Here is a 10,687-nt window from a genome sequence, read left to right on the forward strand (position 1 = left end):
AATGAGTGCCACAAGGACTGTGTTTGGGAAGCACTGCTAGCGTAGCAGGGTAGGGTGCAGGGTCAAAATCTTTAGATGGTCCGCAACCAATCGAATGATCTTTACCCTGCTCGCAATTCTAACTCAGTCTAGGCTGACTTAGACTTGCGGCATCCGAGTCCGAGAACTGGGCAGGCGGCTGAAGTCCTGTTACGTCAGCTGCCCGCCTGCGTTCGGCCACAGTTTGCCTGGGTGCACCCAGTGTTTTTTGTGGATATGCCCAGGAATTGCAGGACATCCACATGCGAATGCCCCCTGCCCGCCTACATACCACCCCTAATTCCCCCTGTGCGAGTGCCACGCTGACTAGGCAAGTCGGCAAAGTCTCCTGCACAAATGCCCTGCACATGCAGATATGCGAATATGTGCAGAACATAAACATCGGTCCCCTGTGCGAACACATGTACATGGGAGAACAATAAAACACAAACTTTATTTATCAAGTTATTTATTAAGCTTATACATATTTCACAGAACTTTACAGAAATAATTTCCTTCATTAACATTACTGAAGGACTGAAGGGTTAGCGGTAATCACCATTCATAGCAAAAGCAAATAGTGGGGAGAGTAGGAAATGAATCAGCGCTCACGGAACTTGTACCCAATAAGTGGGAGCATAAAGAAATAGAACTGCTGGTGGGAGGCGGATGCACTAGAGCACACTGGTGGCAGGGATATCGCTAGGAGCGAACAAGGGAACGGGATCCTGTCTTTGATGACACAATGTATCAGTGGTGAAACTTGTAGCGGGTCCAGGTGCAAAGTATAATTTGGGTGTGTGACAGGGGTGAAAGCTGCTAGTTTGGGCAGCAGTGGGCCCAATGCACCTGCTGCACCAATGGTAGTTCGGCCTCTGCAATTTTTTCGCACAAGAGGATATGGAAAGGTAGTCTATCTGTTTTGGAGCCCATTAGGATACAGAAGTCTCCCAGACATGTATGGCACTTATGTTCATTCACGCCTCGGTCGGTACAAAGGTGCACCTCTCAGCTCTCATGATTTCAGCAGGACAGTCTTGATTTAAGCAAGGATTCCATTGTGCTGTCCAGTTCAGGACTTTATGGTCCCACAGGATGGAGGTTTGGCAAATCCTCTAAATGTATACATAAAAATAAGGAACATCTCCACCCTGACAAGAAAACAGCCTCAGGGCGGCATGGTCATGTCCGCCATCCCGATAGCGTGGCAAACATGTTGGGAATTATGAAAATAGTAGGTGTGTTGAATGATGCGCTCTACCCCTTTTATATCCCTTTGATTCCTTTTTGAATAAAAGGTGTTGGCGTGGTTGGTAGAATGGGGAATGAATAGGAATAAAACAAATGGGCAGGTGATATTGTGCAACAAAAAAAAAACTTTTACTTGGTAAAGGGTTTTGTTACAAAACAATAGGGTGCAGGGTAACACGTAAATAAATGCTTGTGCAGTATATTACATGCGGGTATATTAAGCATGCAGGGTTGACTCCTAAATGTTCTAAGAGTCTTAGTTCATGCGGGTAAAGGGGGGGGGTCCGGAGTAAGGTGTCTGTCCGAGAGGAGGTAACCGGTCGGGTCCCGGGAGTTCCCGTGGTTGCGGCGTCCCGCTGTGCCACGTCCCGGTTGTTGTGCTGCTGCTGACCGGCTGTCGGGGGTAGCTCGGTGTTTCGGAGGGTGAGGGGCCGTCTCAACGGGAGAAAGGACATAAGGAGTGACCGGACCTGCCACCACTAACCCCCACCCCAGTGACGTCCACCATCACCGCCTGTTGAGACGGCCCCTCACCCTCCGAAACACCGAGCTACCCCCGACAGCCGGTCAGCAGCAGCACAACAACCGGGACGTGGCACAGCGGGACGCCGCAACCACGGGAACTCCCGGGACCCGACCGGTTACCTCCTCTCGGACGGACACCTTACTCCGGACCCCCCCCCTCTTTACCCGCATGAACTAAGACTCTTAGAACATTTAGGAGTCAACCCTGCATGCTTAATATACCCGCATGTAATATACTGCACAAGCATTTATTTACGTGTTACCCTGCACCCTATTGTTTTGTAACAAAACCCTTTACCAAGTAAAAGTTTTTTTTTGTTGCACAATATCACCTGCCCATTTGTTTTATTCCTATTCATTCCCCATTCTACCAACCACGCCAACACCTTTTATTCAAAAAGGAATCAAAGGGATATAAAAGGGGTAGAGCGCATCATTCGACATACCTACTATTTGCTCAACCCCGTACCGGACCAGTCACCCGGAGAGTGAAGCAGCTAACCCCGTACAACGTGGGTCAGTGCGCAGGGACCAAAAGAAAACCGAATATGTTGGGAATTATAACAATGAGGCAATTATAAAACATTGGGTACTTATGTAATATCTGGACTCCCGTTTTTCTTATGAGACCGCGTCCGCTCACCACGCTTCGAGCACGGTGGCTCGCTGCGCTCGCCACACTATATAAAATCAACTCCATGCGTAGTTGGATAGTAGGGGTATGAAAAAATGGGGTGCATTTAACATGGGAGTCCAGATAATACATAAGTACCAAACATTGCTATGGGCAAAGCTTTTCATACAAATGATGGGCGTCCTGACAAAGTTTGATGGTTTCTCACCATTGGTAAGAAACCTTCAAGAGTTGTGCCATTGATGGCTTGTCTTGTATGCATTACAGGACTACAACCTACCATTCAAGAACAGACACCATTCAAGAACAGACACCAGTGGTCTTTAAAAATTGGCGAAAACTTTGACCATGGCCATCTGACCATTGATGGTTGCTGACCATGGATGGCCCCTGACCATGGATGGCCCATGGCTGACTCTACGTTGGAGGGCACCGTGGCATGAGTCTGGAAATGGTTGCCAGCTCGCATGTCACTGTGCCAGTTTAGTGATGATAAAACTGTTAGTACCAGTTGGGCAGGATCTCTAAGCTACCGGGGCCCCATCATGTCTATGTGGCCCACACATATGATATCTAGCAACGCCCCCTAGGGCTATTAGGCTTCTATTCCCTGTACTTAACAGTGCCAGTGCCCTCTGTGACTAGTAGCAAGGACACACTGGGTGCAGAGGGTGTAGATACAGGGGAGGAATGGGGTGAGAGGTTCGGGAAGGCTGACAGTTCTTCCCAGTTCCCACCACTAGCGCACGTGCTGCGGTGCCCGGAAGCCGTCGCCTGCCTGACGGACCAGCAGAGGGCGGTGCAATGAGCGCCTCACACCGGTGGCTGAGGCTGTGCAGGGCGCTGGGCCTGGCCGCGGGCAGCATGGAGAAGGCGGTGGTGAGGGCCGTCCCCTCCGATACCAAGCTGACCATCTCCCTCACCCTGTCCGGCTCCCACCGGCAGCTGCAGCGGGAGCAAGGCGAGCCCCTGGGCAAGGCCCTGGCCCGGATCTCCGCCAGCGCCACCAAGAGCAAGAAAAGGAAGGAGCCCCCCACGCCGGGGCCACCCGTGCGACTCTTCTTCCAAGGCCAGCCGGTGCCCGAGGCGGCGCCCAACTCCGAGGCCTGGCAGGACGGGGCCGAGCTGCTGGTGGGGAACCTCGTCTACCGGGTGGAGCGGAACCCGCCGACCTGCCACTCGCTGGGCCTGCCCCGGCATGTCATGGCCGGCTTCCCCGTCTGCCCTCGCCTCTGCCTGGAGTTCGCCGAGCCGGAGCGCTCCCCGTGCGTGTGGTACAAGCAGGCCGCGGCGGGAGCCGGGGACTCGCCTGAGCGGCCGGCCGAGGAGGAGTGGGTGGAGGCCGGACGGGAACGGGTCTACGTCCCGGCCGTCGGAGACATCGGCCTGCGGCTGAAGCTGCGCTGCACGCCGGGGGACGGAGAGAGGCTCGGGGAGAGCCGGGAGCTGGAGGTAGAGGGCCCCGTGGAGGCCGGGCCGGGAGCCTGCACCTTCGACCAGCGGCACCTGTACACGCAGCGGCCGGTGGAGGAGCCGGTGATCCGGGCCGTGTCTTACAACGTGCTGGCCGACGTGTATGCGCAGACCGAGCAGGCCCGCACCGTGCTCTTCCCGTACTGCGCCCCTTACGCCCTGGAGCTGGAGTACCGCCACTGCCTCCTCCGTAAGGAGCTGAGCGGCTACCGGGCCGACCTGCTCTGCCTGCAGGAGGTGGACCGCAGCGTCTTCTCCGACAGCCTGGCCCCGGCGCTGGAGGCCTTCGGCCTGGACGGGGTCTTTCGCCTCAAGGACAAGCAGCACGAGGGCCTGGCCACCTTCTACCGCCGCAGCCGCTACCGCCTGTGCAGCCAGCACGACGTCCTGATCGGGGAGGCTCTGACCGGGGACCCGCTGCACCGGCCGCTGCTGGAGCGGCTCTCCCGGTACCCGGGCGCCAAGGAGAAGGTTCTGCAGAGGTCCTCCGCCCTGCAGGTAATAGACCGGCCGCCTAGGGGTTATACTATAGAGAGAAACGGGACATGCTGGGATCTGTAGTTCCACAGGGGACCCTAGGGGATTTAACATCCAGACAAGACGTGCTGGGATCAGTAGTTCCACAGGGGACCCCAGGGGATTCCACATCGTGATAGGTCATGCTGGGATCTGTAGTTCCACGGGACTTAGGGGATTCCACATCCTGACAGGACATGCGGGGATCTAATGGTACTTAAGGGTTTCCACATCCTGACAGGACATGCTGGGATCTAATGGTACTTAAGGGTTTCCACATCCTGACAGAACATGTTGGGATCTATAGTTTCACAGGGGACCTAGTGAATTCCACATACTGACAGGACATGCAAGGATCTATTTTTCCACAACAGGTCACCCTAGGTGATTGCACATCCTGACAGGACAAACTGGGATTTATAGTTCCACAAGGGACCTAGGTGATTCCACATCCTGACATGATGTGCTGGGATCTGTAGTTCCACAGGGTACCCTAGGGGATTTCACATCCTGACGGGACGTGCTGGGATCAGTAGTTCCACAGGGTTCCCTAGGGGATTTTACATCCTGACAGAAAATGCTGGGATTTGTAGTTCCACATGGTACCTAGGCCATTCCACATCCTGACAGGACATGCTTGGATCTAATGGTACTTAGGGGATTCCACATCCTGACAGGACATGCTGGAAATTTATAGTTCCACAAGTGACCTAGGTGATTCCACATCCTGACAGGACATGCAGGGATCTATTTTTCCACAACAGACTGGGACAAGGAACCTTGGTGATTGCAAATGATGCCATGAAATGCTGGCACCTATAGACAGACTGGCACAGGGAACCTAGATCATTCCACATCCTGACAGGACATGCGGGGATTTATAGTTCCATAAGTGACCTAGGTGATTGCACATCCTGAGAGGACATGCTGGGATTTATAGTTCCACAAGTGACCTAGGTGATTGCACATCCTGACAGGACATGCTGGGATTATAGTTCCATGAGTGACCTAGGTGATTGCACATCCTGAAAGGACAAGATGGGATCTGTAGTTCCACGAGTGACCTAGGTGATTCCACATCCTGACAGGACATGCTGGGATTATACATCTAACAGATTGTGGCAGGTATCCTATTGCCTTCTATCTCAAATGGGATTAGAAATCATTACAGGACATGCTGGGATATGTAGTCCCACAGCAGCCTGGAACTGAGAACCTGTGAGGTTCTAAATCCTGACTGAAGATGTTGCTGGGATTTATAGGGGCAGATGAATTAAGCCTTAACAAGAGATAAATGCAAGATAGATAAACGTCCAGCCAATCAGCTCCTTACTGACTTTTTTCAAACACAGGCTGTAACATGTCATACCCCTTTTACACCGCCGAAAAATCTGGGTCAGCGGCGGGTCAGACCCGGATCTTCGGCGGTGTAAATCCCTAATGCCGTGTCCCTTTACACGGGACTTCTACCCAGGTCCTGACCTGGGTAGAACACGGCTAGGACCTGGGTAGAGGGCGGTGTAAATGGGAACGCCGGGTCGGATGACCCGGCTCCCATTTACATGAATGGGGAACGTCCAACCTGCGGACCACAGCGTCCGCAGGTTGGACGGGTTGTCAGCCTGACAGTCACTGACAGCCGGCGCTGCTGTCTGCTATACCCTGCAGACAGCAGCAGCAGCGGCGGCGGGGGAGGGAGGTGAACGGATGCCTATGTGCGGCATCCATTCACCTCCTGTGCGACGGTGGGGGGAGTGTGCGCGGGGACTGGGGGCAGCCTAGCAGCTTACCTTAGTGCTGGGCTGCCCCCAGCAGCGTTCCGGTCCGGCGGCGGTGATTGGCGCTTGGAGATGACATCGCGCTGTCATCTCCAAGCTCCGGGGGGAGCGGGTGCGGGTCAGGCTGTCCGCCCAGTGTAAATGGCACTAAACGCCGGGTCGCACCCGGCTTGAACCTGGGTCTAAAAATGCCGGGTGCGACCCGGCGTATTGGTGTAAATGGGGTATTAGTTAGCAGGTGATTGGCTGGACGTTTATCTCTCCTTATCACACTTGGATTTATCTCTTGTTAAAGCTTAATACATCTGCCCCATAGTTCCAAAACAAGCTGGGCCAGGAAACCTATGGTATTGTAAGTAATGACAGGACATACTGGGGTCTCTAGTTCCACGGTTGAACGGGCAGAGTACCTGAACGATTCCAGATGTAGTGGGATAATAAGAAAACCAGAGTTTGATCCCCTGAGGAACATGGGTGTGTTGGCACATCTGCAGCATTTGCATTCTGTAATGTCAATATTCCCCTAAGCCTGGTGATCCCTTCCCTAAGGCAGCATAAAGCTGGCACCACTCTCTGCAATTAATGGCATGTACCAACCACGTTCCCATCACGAGGCTTCTTATTCGAGCTACAGCTTCTTATTCAGAACATGGATGTGTTGGGCCACAAATTTGCCATCTGACATCAACAGAGGGTGGTCACTTACATATGACCAAGTTGTATTTAGCATGGCCCATCACTAGTTTGGGCATGAAATATGCTGGCAAAGTGGGTACACGCCCCATAATTTACCATTATTAATAAGTAGCTGTATATTTGCACGCTTGAACTTGTTTTAGGCAACTAATTTGACACTTGAATGTGACCCAATTGTATTGTGCCTGGCCCAACACTGGTTTGGCTAACTTCAGCCTTTTGTGCCCATCTTTATATTCTCACACTTTAATAACATTAATCTACTGTACTGCTGAGCCTCCATTGCCAACACATGAATGATATTAATAGCACAGTAGGGGGTGATTTGTAGGTAAGGGGTGGAACTACACACTTGTGTTTTGTGTATTTATGCTGCTAACTCAAACTGCACAGTTTTATATGAGATAATTGGGGATCAGGGTGATTCGAGTAAACTTGGTACACACTGGGTGATGCTGTTAATGATATGCACCGCCGATCTAGTTAGCAATATTGGCAGTGCTGGGAATCGCCCTGTGTGTGCCCAACATTACTGTAAGCTTTGTTTTGTAGCGGTTATTTACTAACAATGTGCAGTTACCATTTAACCCTTTGTGTGGTATTCAATGCTGCAGGCAAGGAGGTTTGTGCTGCAAGGATCGCGGGAAACAAGCCATCTTCGCCATCTAACCCCTTTGCTGCATGCAATGCTCCGAGGGACCGGCGAGGTTTGCCACAAATGCATTGAGCCCGCTGCATATATTGGCGAGCCCCGCCATTATGACGGCCGCACTCGCCATATCCACCTCGCTGAAAAGACCCAGCGAGGTGGAAACAGTGAGTGAAGGGGGTCAGTTGAATACTGACCGCGAGCTATCGGCACTGCTCACCATCATCAGAGCTCGCCCAGAGGGCATTGAATATACCCCTTCAGTAGCAATGTTGCTGTTAAACTCGCTAAATACTGTATAGTATAAATGTGAATTAGTTTATAAATATTATACTTAGAAATGTTTTACTTTATTATACGTAGGTATCTGTTCTTCAGTCAACAAACGATCCATCTAGAAAAATATGCGTCGCAAACACCCATCTTTACTTCCACCCAAAAGGTGAGTTACTGCTGCAGACCCGATCTACCAATCAGTAATCCTCTCTATCCTCTCCAATTGTCCCCATTATGATTCCCCTGCTATCGAGAATCAGAAAGACCATTTTTAATACAACCGCCTCTCTAAGAGTAAGAAGCTATACACATAGATATTAATAAGTATATTATCATTTACTTACATTGCACCAGCCTACTCCCCAGAGCACTAAAATTTGTATGAATCATGATAATAAAGTAATCCTGGTAATTAGCAAATGTATAACGAAGTAGGAGGACCCTGCTCATGTACTTACAGTGTACAGGACAATCAGAGTTTGATACATTAGGCTAAGTGGCAGATTTTGCATATTCGTCCAGGCAGATTGCAGTGGAGAAATGAGACATTCCAGCACATTGCTTTGTAGGTCTGGTTAGGGAAGACCACTAACTGCATTAGTCAGTGTGTGGGATTCAGGATTTATTGGTGCCCTCAGTAGCAGTAGAGATGTCAGGTAGGCTGGAAAGATGAATAGCTAAGTTTTAAAAGAATAAAAAAAACATTAAGCTTGAGTTCGTGATGCAGCATCAATGATGTAATGACAGAAATACTAGCATGGATCAACTGGCAGCGGGTCTAGAACTGAGCCTTGTGGTGCTCCAACTGATGGAGGAGGCAGGGAGGGGCATCCTCAGAAACATAATACTGAAGGATAAGGTGGGAATAATTCCAGGTGGACTGCCCCGGCACATCATGACCGGCCTCCCAGTCTGCCTGTGCCTCAGCCTGGAGTTTGCTGACCCCGAGTGCTTCCCCTGCATACAGCATGCGCAGATGTAAGTTTACTCTATTGCATACAGTACGTCCATCCTATTTTGAGGCAGACAGACTTAGTCCAATTCTGGGTTGGGCATACGCGGAAAAGAAGCTTATTTTTGGTGGATGCAGTTGCCAAAACTAATGAGGGGGGCGGTGGCAGATGGCATAAACCAGCCAGCGACACAAATTCTTTCTTTAATTGTGGCTCTTTTCTTTCTATTTCCAGGGGGCAACATCCGATTAATTCAAATAGCCGTGGCTCTAACTCACATCAGACACGTGGCTTATGAACTGTACCCAGGCATTCCCATCATATTCGGTGGAGACTTTAATAGCACGCCCTCCACGGGTATGTACAGCTTTGTAAGAGATGGAACCATCTCCGAGGACCACGAAGACTGGATGTCTAACGGAGAGGAGGAACGCTGCAATATGTCTCTCAGCCACCCACTGAAATTAAAGAGCGCGTGCGGGGAACCTGCTTACACCAACTATGTCGGAGGATTCCACGGCTGTCTAGATTATATATTTATTGACTCTGATCATTTAGAAGTGGAACAGATCATTCCTATGCCGAGTCATGAAGAAGTCACAAGTCACCAGGCCCTACCTAGCGTTTCCCACCCTTCTGACCATATAGCACTTGTCTGCGACTTAAAATGGAAGTAAGAAGACTTGATGTGTGTAGATAAAATGTAAAGTAAATGCTGCAGGTAGTGACTACTCCTACCATAAAATGTCTTCAGCATTGCTCGTCTTCCTTCTATGTTACTGCATATACTGCACATCCCGGATTACACATCATTTGCCAGATGAGGATCTGATCTAGCACTGACATGCAGTGTACTATATCATTGCACTTATAAAGCTAGTGGCGTATCTAAAACATGTGCAGGGTGTGTTGCATGGAGATCCCCGCGGGGAGGTGTAATGTGGTTTGTGGCAATCCACGCTACACCCCCATTGTATTTACTTACCTTGTGGCCACTGAGCCATATATACAATGATTTCTTTGGAAACTTGGTGAGTCTTGGTGGTCTCATTACGACTAGAAATAGGTATACAGCTGTTGAGCTGACACACCAAAGGTCGACATTCAAAAGGTAGACCACTGAAGGTCGAAGTGTCTTAGGTTGAAACCTGCAATGGGTCGACATGTCTAATGTTGACATGGATGGAAGGGCGACGTGGTTTTTCACTGTTTTTTTTTCTTGAGCCGACATGTGCCGACAGGCGGTATTTCATGCCCTACCATCCACTAGGGTGTGGTGGGAGAATATATAGTGTGCCGAGCGGATACAGTGTCCGTGTCGACATTTGGTACAAAAGAAAGTGAAAAGCCCCTGACTACCTTTTCATTTTTAACCTAATGCTTGTGGACCTTCCATCCATCTCGACCTATTTCAGGTGTCAACCTAAGCCATGTTGACCTTCGTTGGTCGACCCAATGCATGTCAACCCAATGACCTGAAACAATCACTGAAACTTTTTGCCACCTGCCATCTTTACATTCTAGCAGATATGGCCCAGGTGTAGGAGTCCAGTACAGCAGCAGAGCCTTCTGCACACGCAATTCTAGCAGCCATCACTCATTGCATGGAGTCTCATTCTCCTGTTGCTTGTGTGTTTGTGATTCATTCATAAGGGAACATAACAGTTGTTAGTAATCATCTAATCTCCAATGTCGCCATACACCGGGGGCTACGCGAGGGTTTGTTTCTAAGCGATCTCACTAGATGGCTTAGAAACAAAGCACGGATCGCTCTGTGTGTATGGCACCCAGCGACGGCGATGTGCAGCCCTGCGCGTCACCATCACCTGACTAGATTTATACTGCATGCAGTATAAATCTAGTGATCGCCAGTGTTCTCTCTCCAGAGAACACTAACCATGATAGATCACTCAGCACA

The 10,687-nt window shown here is 50.4% G+C and overlaps 1 protein-coding gene across 1 annotated transcript; it reads left to right on the forward strand.

Annotated features, from left to right (window-relative positions):
- Window positions 1-2,961: 2,961 nt before the first annotated feature.
- On the forward strand, window positions 2,962-9,527 carry PDE12 (phosphodiesterase 12). Its single transcript, XM_083156243.1, has 3 exons — window positions 2,962-4,399; window positions 7,904-7,982; window positions 9,004-9,527. The coding sequence occupies exons 1-3, from the start codon at window positions 3,233-3,235 to the stop codon at window positions 9,444-9,446; spliced, it is 1,689 nt and encodes a 562-aa protein (XP_083012369.1). The 5' UTR covers window positions 2,962-3,232; the 3' UTR covers window positions 9,447-9,527.
- The last annotated feature ends 1,160 nt before the right edge of the window (window positions 9,528-10,687 follow it).

This window comes from Crinia signifera, chromosome 8 (genome assembly GCF_055691185.1).
Source record: "Crinia signifera chromosome 8, ASM5569118v1, whole genome shotgun sequence".
NCBI classification, from domain to species: domain Eukaryota; kingdom Metazoa; phylum Chordata; class Amphibia; order Anura; family Myobatrachidae; genus Crinia; species Crinia signifera.

Excerpts from the sequence above, each read along its gene's own strand:
- PDE12 (XM_083156243.1), top strand. The coding sequence starts at position 3,233 with ATGAGCGCCTCACACCGGTGGCTGAGGCTGTGCAGGGCGCTGGGCCTG. Across the intron at positions 4,400-7,903 it reads AGAGGTCCTCCGCCCTGCAG|GTATCTGTTCTTCAGTCAAC; the intron begins GTAATAGACCGG and ends TATTATACGTAG. Across the intron at positions 7,983-9,003 it reads TCTTTACTTCCACCCAAAAG|GGGGCAACATCCGATTAATT; the intron begins GTGAGTTACTGC and ends TTCTATTTCCAG.